The sequence below is a fragment of the Pseudorasbora parva genome, chromosome 15 (genome assembly GCF_024679245.1).
Source record: "Pseudorasbora parva isolate DD20220531a chromosome 15, ASM2467924v1, whole genome shotgun sequence".
Taxonomy (NCBI): Eukaryota; Metazoa; Chordata; class Actinopteri; order Cypriniformes; family Gobionidae; genus Pseudorasbora; species Pseudorasbora parva.
In genome coordinates this window covers 43,511,749-43,530,863 of record NC_090186.1, presented here as the reverse complement: position 1 = coordinate 43,530,863, position 19,115 = coordinate 43,511,749, and the positions used below count along the sequence as shown (strand labels likewise).

Sequence of the window (19,115 nt, the reverse complement as noted above, 5' to 3'; positions counted from 1 at the left end):
ATGAATCAACGTGTTTAAGCTTTCGAATGAGACCTAATTTATGATTATTAATAAAAAACGTGCTGCCAGATCACTTTGTTGCACTGGTGTAACTCAACTTCAGTAGTTTTGTAAAATGTTGTAAAGATATTTTGTACTGGCTTGTTCCATTTACAAACAGCTGTCTGCATGCAACTGAGGATCTTTATCAATAATGTATCATTTGCTCAAAACAACCAACACAAATAATCTGCCAATCCAGACAGAGAAGGATTAGACATGGTTGATTTCTCAGCCACAGGCCAACATGCATGCTCGTTTTTACTATATAATCTGTTAAAAAAAAAAGTGTTGAAATTACTATACGTTCAGGCAAGTTTAATTCATGCCGTTTCTTTCATTAAATGTAAAATTACTAGCAATTTCTGAGTGAGAATTGCTTCAGAGTAATCCTACACCAGATTGTTTTCAGTGTAGTAAGAATATTACAAATTATAGTATACTAAACACAGTGTGCCAAAGGTGCTCCCAGGTGAAAAATACATACTATTGAATGCATTAAAAATGTACTTGAGTATGTTTTAGTACAATACAAATACACTATAATGCATTTTTAATACATTTAATAGTAGGTCTTTTTCATCTGGGTGGTATACCTTTTTCTAGTGGAGTACAATTCTCTAGAGTCTGAATATCAACAATTCTCAAGAAAAGTTTAAATGTTAATTTTACGGTCGCAACGGGACGCCAGAACGTTTAAAGTGGGTGGGGCCACTTTTACTAAAATAGCTATAACTATTCAATGGAATGAGATATATTCACTAAACTTGGTGCACATGTGTAAAACATTTTTTGGGATTTTTCCACTTTGCGGCGCTGTAACACAAAAAAACATGAAATTGGCTGTAACTATGCAATCGCTAAACCGACTGACTTGAAAATTGGCATGCAGTGTCTTTGTCTAAGGAGCCATGGCTGTCTATGAGGGCATTTGCATATCTTGGAAAACATGGAAGCCATCGGCCAATGAATTTTGACCACCTATTGGACGAGACTAACGGAGGCCGATCAGAACGAAGCTCGGTGGGCCTGTTTAGGGCCCTATAAAATCCGTTTTATTTTTTCCCAAATTCAGTTTTTTCCATTTTAATTTTTGCAGATTCCGTTTTTTCTGTTAAAATGTTTGGCAATTCAGTTTTTTTTACCCTTCACTGTTATTTTGGTGAAAAAAGAGTGTGCTTTTAATGTTAATATAATAGAACATAAAACAAAAAATAGGAATGACCTTAAATTTATTGTGGTAACAAACATCACATTTACTTTTTAGGACAAATATGATGCAACATAACACTGCACTTCAAGTTCTTCAAATATTAATGGTTATTAGCTTTAAACTTTACGGTAAAATACATTATAGTAGTTTATATAAGTTAAAATGCTCCATTAGCTTTTTCTTTCAAGCAAAAAAATTAAAAAAGAACTAAAACAAAAAAATCATAAGAGTCATCTTTTACATACAGTACTATTAAGTAAAACATTTAAAGCTGAAAATTAACATGAAAAAATAACACATTTCACCATGAAATCATAGTGAATTGTTCTGTGTGTTTAACAATAACCATTATGATATCCAGAGCTGTGAAAAAACAAACAAAACGAAAACACAACACTGCCAGAAGTTTTTTCCCCCAACTTCAAAGGCCCCTTTAAATGATTAAAACTAGAGGCTTATCTTAACTTTAAGGTTACTTACCATGTAAACTACCCATATACAGCATGTTAAATGCATATGTTTGGAACAGAGGGGAAAACAGTCGCATTTGCAGCAGATATGCATTGCTGCCTAATAAGCCCATTATAAATCAAAACACGAGATGACAGGGGTCGAGCAGAACACCGGAAAATCTGACAGAATGGACAATATTTGTCTGTCTGTGCAATACACGAGCCGCGGTTCAGCTGCGCGCGACCAATGCTGCCTGAGCACTAGTGATGTGTCGTTCATGAACGATTCGTTCATTTTGAACGAATCTTTATTATGACTCGGGACTACCGAGTTGTCTCAGATAGTGATTCGTTCATTTTGAGTTGACCGCGCATGCGCATTACGCAACATATGGCCTCTGAATCAGCTCTGAATCTCCGAATGATTAGTTCTTTTGAGTCTCGGGTTTGAGTCTTTCGTTCTTCCTGTTAGTCCCATAGAGTCTATGCAGTCAGTAACGGAAACAGAAAAGATTAGTTCTTTTGAGTCTCGAGTTTGAGTCTTTCGTTCTTGCTGTCAGTCACATGCTGTGTGTGTGTGTGTGTGTGTGTGTGTGTGTGTGTGTGTGTGTGTGTGTGTGTGTGTGTGTATATATATATATACACACACACACACACACAGTTGATTCAAAATTAGTCTAATTGAATTTGTGATGTTAGACTTGAATAGTCAATATATTTCCCATATTTGTATATGTCTGATATTAACTGAGAATAATATAAAAAATAAAATAAATAACTACGTGCTTTTTACTAAAAAGGTTGTGAACTTGTGTTCTATACGGTGACAAGTCACGTGACAAAAGAACGAACGACTCAAACCCGAGACTCGATCAAAAGAACTAATCTTTTCTGTTTCCGTTATTGAAAGCATAGACTCTATGGGACTAACAGGAAGAACGAAAGACTCAAACCCGAGACTCGATCAAAAGAACTAATCTTTTCTGTTTCCGTTATTGACAGCATAGACTCTATGGGACTAACAGGAAGAACGAAAGACTCAAACCCGAAAGACTCGTAAGAACTAATCATTTTTGTTTCCGGACCTGTGTCACGCACGGTCCGGGCGGCCCAGCCCCCAGATCTGATCAGAGTCAGACACAGACGAGTCGTCAGCTAACGTCTCGAGGAGCTCGAAGACACGAGAGGCGGAAAACAAACGTGATAAATATGAAGTTGCAAGAGAAAGAATGTTTTGGATCAGGAGGTGAACTAACAGAGAAACTGCAATAGCCTGACCCAACAACTAATCAATTAATTAAACATTTCAGTTTCTTATAATTTGGCTTTGGTTGCTGTACCCTATAGTTTATTTGTATGTAGTTTTAAAATGTAATCAACATTTTCATAAGTACTAGATGTGTTGGGCTATTTAACGTCATTTTGGTGAAATGAACGAAATGACTCGAAATGACTCGAAAAATGATTCGTTCATTTTGCTGAACGAGACTCAAAGATCCGAGTCAGTAAAATGATCCGAACTTCCCACTACTACTGAGCACAACGAGCGCGCGGCTCCCGCTCTCCATACGCAAAGCTTCTGCGCCGCCTGCGCGTGCAGTGTGAAACCGCCGTTAGTGTCGAGCTTCTTAACTTTTTCGCTTCCGAAAGCAGAGACGTGGAGACCAACTTCGCCATACTTTCATTGTTTTGAAGGGCGAGCTGAAATGACTGGAGGGGTTGTGTCGCGAAGATTTGCTTCTCCTCCCACACAACACAGAATTTCATAACAAATATGTAAAATTCCGGGGAAATCTGCGTTAACTCCAGATTCAGCATTTATATGCAGATTCCGCGTTAATATGCCAATTCTGCGATTCCGTGATCGCGGAAATTAAAGGGCCCTACCTGTTTGATCCGTGGCCGTAGAGCTCTGTGAGAAATTTACTATACCATGAAAATTATTTAGGCAAATATTACCCCAAATCCTTGCTCACATTAGATTAGACAAAGGAATTGTGGCATACCTGGAATATGTGGATCCTCCAGGCCGGTTGGCACCTTCCATTGGTCCACCTGTAGTTTCAGCGCATTTACTTCATCAATGTCTCCGGGAACCCTGAGACACACAAACACACACGTTACACTTCAGCGAAATATCTGCATCTGCGTGTACATAGTGGCTCATATTACTAACACACCCTTTAAATAACACAGAAATACTGCACTATTGACTTAAGAGCAGGTGTGTGTTGGTCAATGGTCAGTGGTTTTCAGTTCCTCACAATAGCAACACTCCAACAATGCTCCTGAACACACCTGGTTTAGACCAGACGCCCATGGGTACACACACACACACACACACACACACACACACACACACACACACACACACACACACACACACACACACACACACACAATAATAACGTAGGATAATGTCCTACATGTGGTGACGTCCACAGGTCAGTGTGGGTTAATGAGGGATGAAAATTAATTTGCAATGATTTTGCAGGCACTGTGAACACTGCAGTCATTTTAATGCACTTTTTTATTAGGTAATTAAATTTCCTAGAGTGTCATTAGGTTAAATGCACTTTGTGTTTAAGACTAAGATGTATAATAGAGTCTTTGATTTAAACTTCAGTAGCAGAAATGCATCTGTATGATTTTTTCATGTTTATGAAAAAGTCTCTTCTGCTCACAGAGGCTGCGTTTATTTGATCAAAAATACAGTAAAATAGTGAAATATTATTCCAGTGTAAATCATCTGTTCTCTCTGTGAATATATAGTAAAGTGTGATTTATTCCTGTGATCAAAGCTGAATTTATCATCATTACTCCAGTCTTCAGTCACATGATCCTTTAGAAATCATTTGATACTCCGCCGTTATTATCCATTTTGGAAACAGTTCTTTTGGAAAAAGTGATTAATATTATTTCTCATGATTCTTTGATGAATAGAAAGTTCAAAAGAACAGCATTCATTTGAAATATAATCATTTGTAACATTATTTATGTCTTTACTGTAACTTTGATCAGTTTAATGCATCCTTGATGAATAAAAGTATTAGTTTCTTTCATAAAACAAAAAATTCTTACCAAACACAAACTTTCAAATGGTAGCGTATTTAAATCAATATTGCAGAATACAAATAATAATGGTGCATATAAATGAAAAAGATGAAATATAATTTTTCTTGTGCATGGAAGACATGTCTTGATTCTTTTTAGCTACATCATTTTTACTTTTTGGATGAAAACATTGGAATCTAATTCCCAACAAATGACCCGTTGGTTTAAAATGATGCTTGCACATTATCAAAAAAGCTAAAAATTATATTTGAAATGACTAAATACAGCAGTAAAAGCTTTAAAGTGTTAGTTCACCCAAAAATGAAATGTCTGTCATTAACTCCTCTCCCTAATGTCACTCCACACCCGTAAGACCTCCGTTCATCTTCACACACAGTTTAAGATATTTTATATTTAGTCCGAGAGCGAATGCAAGTGTATGCACACTATACTGTCCATGTCCAGAAAGGGAATAAAAACATCATCAAAGGAGTCCATGGGTCCTATTTTAACGATCTGAAACGCAAGTGTCAAAGCTTTTTTTAGTTTAGCGACGTGCTTTTGTGGAGGGAAAAGCGCGCTTTGCGCTGGGTGCAAGATAGGGCCCCATATGAGACATCAGTGGGTTAATTAGAATCTCTTAAAGCATCCAAAATACATTTGGGACCAAAAATAACAAAAACTACGACTTTATTCAGCATTGTCTACTCGTCCGGGTTTGTGTTCAATCCATAAATAAAGATTCAAACGGTTATGAATCAGCGAATTGATTCATGATTCATATCGCCAATGCCTCGTGATTTCAGCAGTTTGACACGCGATCCGAATGATGAATCAATTTGCTGATTCATAACCGTTTGAATCTTTATTTGAGGATTGAATACAAAGAGTAGACAATGCTGAATAAAGTCGTAGTTTTTGTTATTTTTGGACCCAAATGTATTTCCGATGCTTCAAGAGACTCTAATTAACCCACTGATGTCTCATATGGACTACTGTGATGATGTTTTTATTCCCTTTCTGGACATGGACAGTATAGTGTGCATACACTTGCATACGCTCTCAGACTAAATATAAAATATCTTAAACTGTGTGTGAAGATGAACGGAGGTCTTACTGTGCGTTCATGCCGGCGGCGAGAGCGGCAAGCTGGCCGGAAGTCATACATTTTCAATGGGAGCCCGGCGGCGAGCTCCGGCGAGAGCGGCGCGACGCGTCTTGGACGATTTGGGCGTCGAGGAGAGTTGAAATTAGCTCAACTTTATGGTAATGAGCTATGACGCGGTTCGGCGGCAACAGGCGGCAACCAGTCAGAATGTAGAAGTGCTCCGCTTGAGAGAAATCCAGATAACGCAGGCCTGTAAACTTTGGTTCCGACTACATTAGTTCCCAAGCAATTTGTAGGAGAGGTTGATCATTGCTGTGCGGGTTTCCCGATCATTTATGACAAGATCATTCATAGTGATGTGTCATTTTTTAAGAAGTCGCGCAACACTATTTTACAGGCGCTAGAACGCTCGTTGTTCAGTGGGTATGCAATTAATTCTTACTTTCACATTTAAACGATTTCATGAAGTTAATTTAAACCCTACTTGTGGAGTATATCCATCAACATGCTTGTTTGATTTGCGGCCCCTTTAAATACAGTTTAAAAAAAAAAAAAACATTTGATCTACGTCAGAGCGGCAGCACGTCCACGGAGCTTTCTACAGCGTCGTTGTCAGGGCGGCAAGAGCGAATTTTGACGCTTTCACCGGCGGTGGTGTGAACGCACGGCTACAGGTGTGGAATGGCATTAGGGTGAGGAGATAATGACAGACATTTCATTTTGGGTGAACTAACCCTTTAATAAGGGACATATCTGACCTGAAGATGCCCTCGGTCTGGTCTCCGTTTAAGCCGAGCACTTCCTCTGAGAGCCGTGTCTGGACCCACGGCAGCTGCCGGTCGGGGTATCGGTCCTTCTGCATCGCCATCACTTCCTCCAGAGACGAACCGAACATAGAGGGCCTAAAGATGGCGTTGCGAGCGTGAGCGATCTCCTCTATTGTGGGCTTGTTCAAACCCTACGGACAGAGAGATCAGAAAGATGAGAGATAATAAAGGCTCTGTACCAAAATCTAGTGAGTTCATCACAATGCATCCTCTGCAAAGGTTCCTACACATTTTCCTTTTCAAAACTCCACACTTTTCCAGACTCAAATGTCCAGACCATATTTAAAGCTACACTGTGTAACTTTTTTAGTTTATTCTTAGCTAAAAACACTTAGTTCTTTCAAAAATATATGTGCTCATTAATGTATATTTACTTCTTTCAAGTAATAAAGTATTCTCGTAAGTTTATAATATGCCATTGAAAACACATACGGGTGAGGGGTTCGAATGCCGGTCGCCATGTTGCTCCTCCATCTTGAAAGTACAGTAGCCAAAGAGGGACATACCCGTAAATTCAAGCTTTGCCTTTCGCGTTTTAACACTCGATGGCACCGTGTCGAATGTGAAGAGGGGGATTGCCATGTTAATCTTGGACTAAATCGGCCACCGTAGGAGTTAAAACGAAATCAGAATTGAGAGGAACAGAAACTAATATTCTCCGGATGGTCATATACCTTTACACCGCTAGATGGGGAAAATATCACACAGTGGAGCTTTAAATGAACTGTATGTAAGAAATGTATTTCAGTTAACCATAAAATGGCCCTGATATGTCACTAGACATTAAGAAATCATGTTCATTTCAAATACTCATATCACTGACACCAGTAGTCCGGCCAGGATATTGTCATTATAAAGTTGTTGTTGCAGCCCTCAACTGATGTTGATGATGTCATGTTGTGTTTTGGCCTGAAGCTCCGCCCTCCACCTATCGACCAATCACGAAGCCAGTAGTGTTTCTGCATCCGGGTTGCCAGATCTGCTCTAGTAACCACAGCTGCAGATCTACAAACGCTCGGCTGATCCGAAGCCAATCTGGCAACCTCGAGTCAGGGGGAGAGGGAGGGGGATACACCGCTCTACAGTCATCTGAAAGTGATTGCAGTACCAGTTTTGGCCACAATCTTACATACGCTTATTTAATATCTGATAAATGACACGTTTTACATTCTGGATATGTAAGGTACAATGTTGCGCAGCATTTTATTAAACCTGCGATGCTAAAACACAGGATTACGTTTGATGCACTTTCAAACTTACTGCACACGTTTTAAATTCATATTCTATATCATATTCTGATTCACATATCAATCAAAATCTTTTGCGTTGTAACAGTCTGGGTTCCCACATAACGCGTCCGCTTTTGTCCGATTCGCGAACTAATGACTCATTTGAACCGATTAATTTTAATGAAAAGCTCTGAACTCACGAATCGGTGTGTAATCATTTACTCACAATTTTGAGTATTTATATTGTTAATGTGTAGTAAATTACCAACAACAAAAAAATGGTTTAGACTGGAATAAGGTGAAACCAGAACAATGGAAGTTGTTGATAGCCAATAATTTTGTCAAATTGTATATGGTAGAGAATTTGACTATTTGTTATCACACATTTTAATGATTGTTGCCAAAATAATTAATCAGTAAACCATGCAAACTGTGTAAAAACGAGGAACTAAAGAAACAAACATCAAGACATGATGAGATATCAAAATTAGAAAGAAAAATGATTGCATTTATTGTCAGTATTGGGCTCACATATCACGCGGGTAGGTACTTGTACTGTTGGTGTGTGTGTGTGTGTGTGTGTGTGTGCATGTGTTTGGATGACTATATCTGGTCAGCCACCACCGAAGACCATTTCTGACCCAGGAAAAAACCCTGCAATAGTTTGGAAACACAAATATTTTTCCATACTCTGTTTTCATTTCTCCATACTTATCCAGACCTGGAAATTGCTCAAACCAAATTCCATATTTTTCCAAACTGGATAAGATCCCTGCTTTCGTATCTGGCCAGAGGAAGGTAACATATGCTGCAGTCTTTATGCGCATGCAAACGATGCAGCACACTAGGGTTGGAGAAGAGCCATGTATTCAAGCTTTACCCCGCTGAGCGTCTGGCAAACACACACAGCTCCCTTTTACTGCCCGTTTTCTCCACAGGCCACTGGCATCATGCAATTAAAACTTTCACACATACGAGGAATATAAAGCCAAGATCGCATCAGGAAGATCCCGCCATGCAGGTGCCATGACACCCCATAATGCAACAATACGGCCGGCACGTAAATCATCACGGGCCTATTTGAGACCCGCCGTTGTCATGGCGATGTGATGCCTCCAGGGTATTAGGCAAATTCCAGAAACCGAATGTTAATTAAATACCAGGCCAAAGCAAGGCCCTCCCACCACTTCACGGCCAATTAGCACATACGGCGCAAAACCGTCTGAGGCGATTAAACAGACGCGAGAGTCACAACACCATCATAAGCAAGTCATTAAATATAAAATATAAAATCCACTGTTAAAAATTTGTTAGAGTATTGGAGTTTGTTTTAAAGGGGAGGTTGCACTGATTTCATTTTTTTAACTGTAGTTAGTGTGTAATGTCGCTGCTTGAGCATAAACAGTATCTGCAAAGTTACAGCGCTGAAAGTTCAATGCAAACGGAGATATTGTCTTTTAAAGTTACGGCAGTTTATTGACTACAAAAATGGCCGGTTTGGACTACAACGAGCTTCTTCCTGGGTTGGTGACATCATAAACCCTCGCTAGTCTCTGCAGGACTTCTGCCCGTAATGGGAAGGGGCGTTTCCATGACAACCTGTGCTTGGCACTTCAGCCAATAAAAATACAGGAAACTGCATTTGGCCATCTAACCAAATCTAAGACCATTGCGTTTTTCAGAGGGAGGGGCTTCATAGAAGCAGGAAGCAAACGAGCCGTTCAAAGGACAGACAGCGGTGTGGAATAAAGGGAGAATAGAAGAAAAATACGCGTAAAAAAAAAAAAGAAGTGTTATACTGCGCCCCATAAACACAACCATGCTTAGAAAACAAAACCGGAACCACCGCTTTAAAAGACAAACAAGTAAGCTGGAGTTCTTCTTAAAGGTGCAGTGTGTCAATTTTAGCGGCATCTAGTGGTGAGGTTGTGAATTGCAATAACACACCCCTCGCTTTCGAAAGCAGAAAAGCTACGGTGGCTGACACAGGACAAAGATGTCGTTGTCTGAGACAGCAGAGAGTGACTAGAGCTCTGTACAGAAGTTTGTCCCTTTAGGGCTACCGCAGAAATATGGCGGCGCAAAATGGCGACTTCACTGTAAGGGGAACCGCCATAGATAATGTATACGTAGATACCTCATTCGAACGTTCCAGGCACGTTGACGAGCCGCCATTTTAGAACGGTCAACACACGTCAACACTTTAGATGCTTTCAATAATCACTCGCTTAAAAAAAAAAAAAAGAACACTGCGCCTGCAGCCGCTGTGAAACTCTGTAAAGCCCAGCGCGATTTAACTTCCCGAAGAAACCTTTCTCAGGTGAGACGTTTGTGTTAGTTTAGCAATTGTTTGGATCTACACAAAAACACTAAACATTTGTTAGTAACAGGCTTCATGGTTCGAATTTCAACAGTATTCAAGAACTGGAAAATGTATGGAAACAAACATTGACCCTTGTAAAGTGTTTAAATCAAACTAAATGTAAGAGTTTTTAAAGAAGAGAAACCGACATATTTCTGCTGTTCTATAAGCATGCCCTTCTGTCAGCGAGTCTGTTGTCTATTTTTGCCACGATGCTCGCCTCGCGCTGCATTAAAGCCACAGTGCATATTTCTTATAAACATGAAAGATAACCGATTTCACCATAAAATTATGTAGTGCAGTGTTCCGTGTGTTCCGGGTGTAGCCATCTTTTCAGAAGTGAGGGGGACAGAAATGTGGTAATACCATTTTTTTTTTTTGGACCAATATAATTTATCGCATCTCTTGCTTTTAATTGGGCAAGATATCAAATACACTGCTGAACAATAACCAATAATCGATATCTATAATATTATTCTCCTATTTTTATGATTGGTTTATATACTACAAACACTTCTGCATTAAGACTCCACAGATTTTATGCAATGTAAAAAATATATATATTCTATTCTATTCATATATTCTGATGTAAACCATGCTGTTCTCTATGTGAATATATAGTAAAGTGTGATTTATTCCTGTGATCAAAGCTGAATTTATCATCATTACTCCAGTCTTCAGAGTCACATGATCCTTCACTAATCATTCTCAGATGAGGATCTGATGATCAACACACATTTATGATTATTATCAGTTGTGCTGCTCATGGTGATGCTTAATTTTTGTGGAAACCATCTAAACATTTGTGGTAAAAATAAAAAAAAGAGCGAAATTAATACTTTTATTGATTGAATTGATCACAAGTGATATTTTTAATATTACAAATTAGATAATAATGTATTTAATAAATGCAAATAAATGCTGTCCATTGAACTTTCTATTCATTAAAGAATCCTGAAAAATAACATGTAGGCTATCATGGTTTCCACAACATTTTTAATCAGCACAACTGTTTTCAACACTGATAATAATCATAAATGTTTCTTGATTATGAAATCCTCATCTGAGAATGATTAGTGAAGGATCATGTGACACTGATGACTGGAGTAATGATGATAAATTCAGCTTTGATCACAGGAATAAATTACTATATTCACATAGGAAAAAAGCTGTTTTAATTTGTAGTAATGTTTCAAAATATTACTGTTTTAAAGGGGGGGTGAAACACTCAGTTTCAGTCAGTGTCATGTCAATCTTGAGTACCTATAGAGTAGCATTGCATCCTGCATATCTCCGAAAAGTTATTTTTTTAATAATTATATAAGAAAGATGCGCTGTTCCGAGTCTTTCCGAAAAAAGCCGAGCGGGTGGGGGCGTGTCATGTGAGCGGAGCTAAATAATGACGTGTGCAGCAGCGCGCTGTGTGTTGAGTCGAGTGCGTCATCCCTAACAGCGGGAAAAACTTTATTCAAAATAAAAATATGGCTTTTAATCAGATACAGCCATACATCTATGATCCGGAATCAGACCCAGAGGCTGCAGTTGAACAGGAGCAGCAGCAAAAACGACTAGAGCAGGACGTCTGTATGTGGTACAAGTTATACACTAACTATATAATATGCTTAGCGGCTTGTGTTATTTACATATTTATACTTGAATTATATCGTCGTATTTTTGTCTTTGAAGGTGTACATGTGGGAAGTGCAGTTGTGCACGTGTGTGTGTGTGTGTTTACGCGTGGTTTGTGTAGACAATTGTAACGTTATTAAGCGGACTGGTTTTGCACGGCAGGCTAAGTTAGTGTTTACATAGAAAGACACGGAATAGTAGAGCATTTGAACGAAGAAGCGCGCTTATTTAGTTCAACATATTTCCCCACTCTTTGTGTATTGTTGTTTGGAGTGCTTTTACAATACACAAACATAAAGTTACACATATAGTGGCCAGCTAAACAAATGTACACGCACTACACATCGCATGCTCCATTGATCAATTAGCTATACGTGATCATGTTTGGGCTACTTGATGAGCATAGGCAAAAACACAGACATTTGAAGCAGTCTCACTCACCGCCTGCGGTTCTAACGTTGGGACCTTTATCGTTGGGACTGCTCCATCCTTCAGCATTAGGCGATCGGAAAATCCGGCGTCGAGCTGGGCCTTGTTTATGAAACAGTCGGCACCGAAATGCAGCGAACAGATATAAACATTCGCGCAACTCAGTTGCTGATCCGGAAAAGCAAATTACATCCACTGTTGCCTTAACGCGGGGTTTTGGCGAATCTGTGCAGGACTGTCTTGGTCTGGCAACCAAAAACGCACTTTTTGATGTCATTGTTAATTGTGCACATCACCTGTGCAGCGCAGCCTACGAGCCAGCGCTTTGATGGGCGTAGCCTGTTGCTTTCGCTCTCTCCCTCTCTCTCTCTCCCTCTCTCTCTCTCTCACACGCTTCCGGTAGAATTGTCCGTAAGGCCCATACAAGGAAATTCCGCCCCCACTAACGTCAAAGGGGACGCATGATCGCAAAAAACTTGCCGAAACTTATGACTAACCGGAAGTAGTATTTTTGACAAAGAAATACTCCCATCAAACGTCCACCTTAACTTTTGAAACTTTGTCTATGTTTAGTATGGGATTTCATGTCTTTAACAGTGTAAAAAGATCAGTATGCATGAAACAGCATTTCACCCCCCCTTTAACTATTTTTTATTACATAAATGCAGCCTTGGTGAGCAGAAGATAACATTAAAAGCTGCATTATTCATATGATAGCCTACTTTATTGTCAATAAATAGCCTACATTGAGATGACTTGAAAAACACACATATGGCATATATTGTCGCAATCGTCTGATGGTCGTCGTCACGTTTCATCACTCATAACGATTGTCTTCCTTCAGCTTGCAGCTCCAGCGTGACTGGGTAGGCTATTACGAATCCACTTTTGGACTTTCTGTGAGAGCGCCCTCCTCATATTAAGATTCGAAAAAAATTACAGGTCATGCATAGATAATTTTTTGTCTCTGAATTTAAATCTTGATGTATTCACATTGGTTTCTATGTAAATACACTTGCCCGTGACCTCAAGAAGCGCGCTATCAACCGAGATTAGAGAAGGCTGTCTTTAGCGTCCCTGTTAACTTGCCCACCCCCGCGCAGGGTCGCGCCAGTTCGAATCCCGCTCGGAGCGGGTCGACTAGGATCGGTGAGACCCAGTAAAAGTGCGGGGGACGAAAATACATTTTATTAAAAGTGAGAGGGACACGTCCCCCGCATCCCCCGCGTAATCTACGCCCATGCGTGTGTTTCACAATCACCACATCCAGTGCTGTGAAATGAAAACACATCACTGCCAGAAGATTTTGCCCAAACTTCCAAGGCCTGTTTACATGATTAAACTAAGCGTATCTTAACTTTGTTACACTTTATCAAGTGAACAACTTATATACAGCATGTTATATGCATGTGTGTTTGGGAATGGGGCATTTACAGCATATATATGCTGCCCGTCATGAATCAAAGCTCGGAGGAGGAGAACACCGGCAAATGTGACAGAATGGACGATATTATAGTCTGTGTAAATACACGTTTCAGGTGCGAGTGATTAGCGAGGCAAGCGCTGCCAGAATGCCCAACGGACGAGCGTCGGGTGTGCGGCTCCCGCTCTCCATATGCACTGCTTCTACCCTGTCAACCATAGCTTGCACGTGTGACATTTGAATGGTCACAATGCGCGTTCGCGACCGGCTTCTGACCGTACCGATATCGGACGGCTAACGCATAGCGGCCCATAGAAACAGTCGCTAATGAGGTATCTACATATACATATCTGTGAGACCCGCGGTGTGTGTCGATAGAAACAGCGCAATCTAAGGTAATAAAAACATAACGGTTCATTATGTAACAGCCCTCTACACACACCTTGGCAATAGAATCGCCATTGGCTAGTACATTTTTTTGTTTAGTCGCCAGACTGATTTTATATAACAATATCACTAAAGAAGTGTGTTTCTGGTGTGAGGGAAAGATCACCTATTTCAGCTTACCAAATAACCCAGCGTTAGGGGAACAGTGGTTGCAGTTTGTGTATCTGGAGTTTTTCAAGTGTGTGTGTTTGCTCCCGATCATGAGTGTAAGCCGCAGGCTGTGAGTGAAACTGCATCAAATGTGTGTGTTTTCTTGGCAATCACAGTACATATAATGTGAACAACACCAATGTATAGCAAATTGAAAGTTATCCAAGGATAATGCCATGATGTGAGTGTGTGTGTGTGTGTGTGTGTGTGTGTGTGTGCTCGTGACTCTTTAGCTCCGCCCACTGCATTCAGAATCAGTATAGCATATCTGTCTTTTATAAATATAATAAACTAAAGACTCTTCTGAGATATGAAGGATCAACACTACTCTAGAGATACTCCAGATTAACATGAGACTGGCAGAGACTGGCTGAAAGAGATTGTGTGTTATTCACCCTTTAAACAACAACCCCAGAAACGCTTATAATGAGTGGACATGGCAACACTGCAAGAAGTGAAGCACCCTTTAGGCATAAACAAATGACACACACACCTTCTTGGCTCCGGTGAGCGCAGCTTTCTGGAGTTTACGGTAACAGTATTTTGCATAGCTGCTTATCGCCACTCCTGCAACAGAGAAAAACAAGTCAAGTCAACTTTATTTATATCGCGCTTTTACAATGACGATTGTTTCAAAGCAGCTTCACAGGAAAATATTGCAACAAAATTTTATTCAGCTGTACAGTCATCTGGAGAAAATTATGTAATCAGCTTATTTCAATGTATCATATAGTGACAATGTGGGCAGATCAGTAATAAAGTTGAAACAGTAAATTTAGTAATTCATTTTATTTGAAAACTTTAGTTGAAATTTTGGTGTACACAACTGAGCAAGCTACATTTACATTTTTACATTTAATCATTTAGCAGACGCTTTTATCCAAAGCGACTTACAAAAAAGGGGAGAGCAATAGAAGCAACGAAACAAACAAGGCCAACAAGCTGTAAGAGCTGTAAGAAGTCTCAGTTAATTAGCACAGCACACAATTTTTATTTTTATTTTTTTATAGCCATCTACAATAGTCATGTACAACAAAAACTCACGTACGCAAAATACAGAACACTGGATTTTGATAGCCATGATAATAACCCATTAGGACTAAGGCTGTTGCCCCAGCTGTTGTCGTTAAGCAGATTCAGTGGCCCAATGGGTTGGTTTTGTATGGCATTCTAGCTAAACGCGCAGCAATAGCCATCTACAACAAAAACTCACGTACGCAAAATACAGAACACTGGATTTTTATAGCCATGATAAACAACAAAGCCAAAGGCGGACGTCAGTCAGTGCAAATCATTCGAAACTGCATTCGGATATTCAGTATCTTAAAGGGTTACTTCAGCGATTAGCATATGGCTTTGTATCAGTAGAAACCCTGGAATATATTCAAATTATTGTGCTTTCCCCCCTCATATCTCCCTGAGACAAGAGATTTATGCATTTTATTTCTGGAAAAATTCCTCCTATGATGCAAATTGACGATATTTGCATCATAGGAGGAATGTTTGGAATAAGGCTAAAGACTACAGCCAGCAGAGGGAGCCATTTCCGCATGTTTTGAATCTGCGCATGGGGGATGGGAGATTACACTCAGCTCGCAGGGAGAGCTCAGCTCAGCTACAGGCACTCATTTAAACGGAGCTATGGTGTGCAATGTAAGTGTTTTAACTTCTCAAATTAATTTCTATGAAAGTTAAGCTTGCAAAGGCATGAACTGAAACGCGCCAGACTGAACTCGCGTTGTGAATGTATGCCGCGAGTGTAGTCGCGATTACCTCAGCTCTCATCACTCCTGCAGTCAGTGCTCAGTGCTGTCTGTGATACTCGCGCGGTGACTCACTCATTATATTGAACAGGCACGTTCAGTTTTTAATTGTAGTGTCTTCTCTAACTCAGTCGCAGTAATCAAGTTGGGGAATGGCACAGGGCAGTGAAGCATTCTGGGAATTGTAGTCTTTCATCCCCATGGGACAAAAATACATTTTCTGTCTTTTCTCAGTCTAGAAGGCACCAAATTCAAAAAATAATTTCACATTTCTACTGCATTGATGAGCCAGTTTAAATACAGATTCATCTTCCCAGCGCTGAAGTACCCCTTTAATAGCTTAATAATAATTGTCAGGACAGTGTGGATAAGATCATACTTTAACATTTTGTATGCAGAATAGAGCTGTGCAATATATCGAAATTATCGAAATATCGCAAATGTATATAACGCAATATGCCTATCGCAATGGCAGGCAAATCTGAATAATTATAATAAGGCTACTTCTACATTGTGAAAAGTGTCCGTTTTAGGTCACATATAGCAGAGAATAGACTGGGCACACGACTGTTACTTATGGCACTGGCTTGACGTTAAGAAGAGTTATTAAACGCAATAATTTGCCAAAAAACAATAACTTGCAGTCTTGCGCTGTCCTACACACACATAACAAAAAGTGAATGATTTGTAACATAAATGTTTGATAAAAAACTGCCGGTCACTTTCAGAATGCTTTCTTATCCCAGAAAGAATGTGAAACAAAAATTTGTTTCATTCTCAGTTTTTAAATATTTTTTTAATATCATTTAAATAGATTTTACACACTAATAGCAATATCGTATCGCATATCGAATATCACATTATTTAACCAGATTTTGCATATCGCATTTTTCTTCAATATCGCACAGCCCTAATGTAGAATCTAGCAAAACTTGAAACACTAACATTTACTAAACACTTTTGACCTCTCCTCACAAATCCTAATCTTGCAAACTATTAGAATTATGTGTTTTATGATTTAATACAAAATTGTGTCAATGAATAACAGTCCAAGCCATTAGGCGGCGGCATTGGGGCGGCAGTGGCGGCAGTGGTTCATGTAGGTTGTCCATAAACCGAAAGGTTGGTGGTTCGATCCCCGGTTCCACCTGACCAAGTGTCGAGGTGTCCATGAGCAAGACACCTAACCCCAGCTGCTCCCGACGAGCTGGATGGTGCCTTACATGGCTGACAACGCCGTCGGTGTATGAATGGGTGAATGTGAGGCAGAAATGTAAAGCGCTTTGGATGGCCACAGGGTCTGTTAAAAGCGCTATATAAATGCAGTCCATTTACCATTAGATAAATCTGCTTATGAGTTTAAACATGGTCATCTAGTCAGTTCATACTAGGCTCAAATAGACTATTTGCAATACATTTTTGGTCAGTTAATCCAAGTTCCCCGTGTCCTCAAGCTTAACGATTGTGATTTGTGAAAGGTTTCACAGAACAGTCTTTGTTAAAACAGGATGTTGGGATCATCTTTTTTATATTGTCCGTAACCTTTATTTTGCATTGCATATTGACAAAAGCACAAAACGCTCACAGAAGAATCTTTTTTTGTGTGTGTGTGTGTGGCATTTTTCAACTTGGTTGTGAAGGACGGGTAAAGTACGAACCATTCGTTTTAGTTATTTTAGTACTTATGAAAAAGAGAAATGTTGCCTTAGCAACTAACTGAAATATACCTTTTTTAAAGGGTTTTTGCCTTGAAAGGATTAAATGCCAGTTCACACAAAGGATGATAACTATAATGATAACTACATTATGCTTAGTAAGAATGTCGGGTATAACTGGGGTCCTCCAGAAGGGTCTAAGGGGTCCCCAGAAAATATCAGAGAATAAAAAGATAAAGCAAAAATGTATAAAGTCAACCGAACATTCTCACTATTAAAAGGTTGGATTCTGAAATCCACTGCTGCTTCAATATACCGGTATATATCCTAATTAAATGTATAATCAAAGCTTTAATTAATGTTAATCCTCCTTTATTACACGGCTCTGTGAAATACTTGATTCTGATTGGTCAATCGCGCATTCCAGCGGTACGTTATTTCCAGATAACACCCGCTCATCCGGGTACTACGAGTTATCTTGACCGGTTCTACTTCTGTGCTTAACGCTGGCGCCATCTTGTGGCTTAAACAGCCGTGGGTTACAATGGAAGACTTCAAGGCAGGTTTCCTTTATAAAGTTTTAAATATGGATATTTTTCTGACACAAACGCATCGATTGGAATCAGAAGGCTCTATTAACCCATCGGAGTCGTGTGGAGCACGTTATTTGACGGACAGCTGCATTTTTTATGGACTTCAAACACAACTACTGCTGGGATTAACGTTAGCCTGGACTTTTTAAATATAACTCTGATTGTATTTGTCTGACAGAAGAATGTCATAAACACCTATAATGACCTGAGGGTGAGTAAATCAGAGGCTTGGTTTCATTTTTGGCTGAACTAACCCTTTCAGCATTCATTCTCAACATTTAGCAGCAATAGATAAAGGCTTAAAGCAGGTTGGAACTGTTTTTCTTCGCGGAAGCTTTGTGTAAGAGCAAATAAAATATTTAATCTCGAGACAATATTTTGTGTCTAATAATTATTTATTTGAGACTAGTAGGCGTGTAATAAGCGGGATAATGTCCACCCAGACGGTTTTTATCGCAGAATAAACCCCTTCAGAGTGATGCTCCGCTTCGCCTCGGGGTCCTGATCACTCTGAAGGGGTTTATTCTGAGATAACAACCGGCTGGGTGGACATTATCCCTTACATATTATTATATTGATGTTTAATGCCTCTTTCCAGTTATTATAAATGCTGAATAAAGTCTGAATAGTTTTTGTTAGCCTGGATGCCAGCCGAACTCAGGCCGTCCACAACATCTGAGGGAAGTTCGGTCTGGACTTGATCCATAGAGGAGTAATTATGCCTGAACAGAAACTGACCAAT

At 39.6% G+C, this 19,115-nt stretch overlaps 1 protein-coding gene across 2 annotated transcripts in view; it reads right to left on the bottom strand.

Annotated features, from left to right (window-relative positions):
- arhgap39 (Rho GTPase activating protein 39) overlaps window positions 1–19,115 on the bottom strand; it is a 76,971-nt gene that overhangs the window by 10,955 nt on the left and 46,901 nt on the right. For both annotated transcript variants that reach the window (XM_067418235.1, XM_067418236.1), the window contains exons 6-8: window positions 14,856–14,929; window positions 6,625–6,824; window positions 3,711–3,802 (exon numbers count right to left, since the gene is read on the bottom strand). In XM_067418235.1, the coding sequence (XP_067274336.1) occupies window positions 3,711–3,802; window positions 6,625–6,824; window positions 14,856–14,929 (366 nt within the window). The remainder of the gene's footprint in view (window positions 1–3,710; window positions 3,803–6,624; window positions 6,825–14,855; window positions 14,930–19,115) is intronic.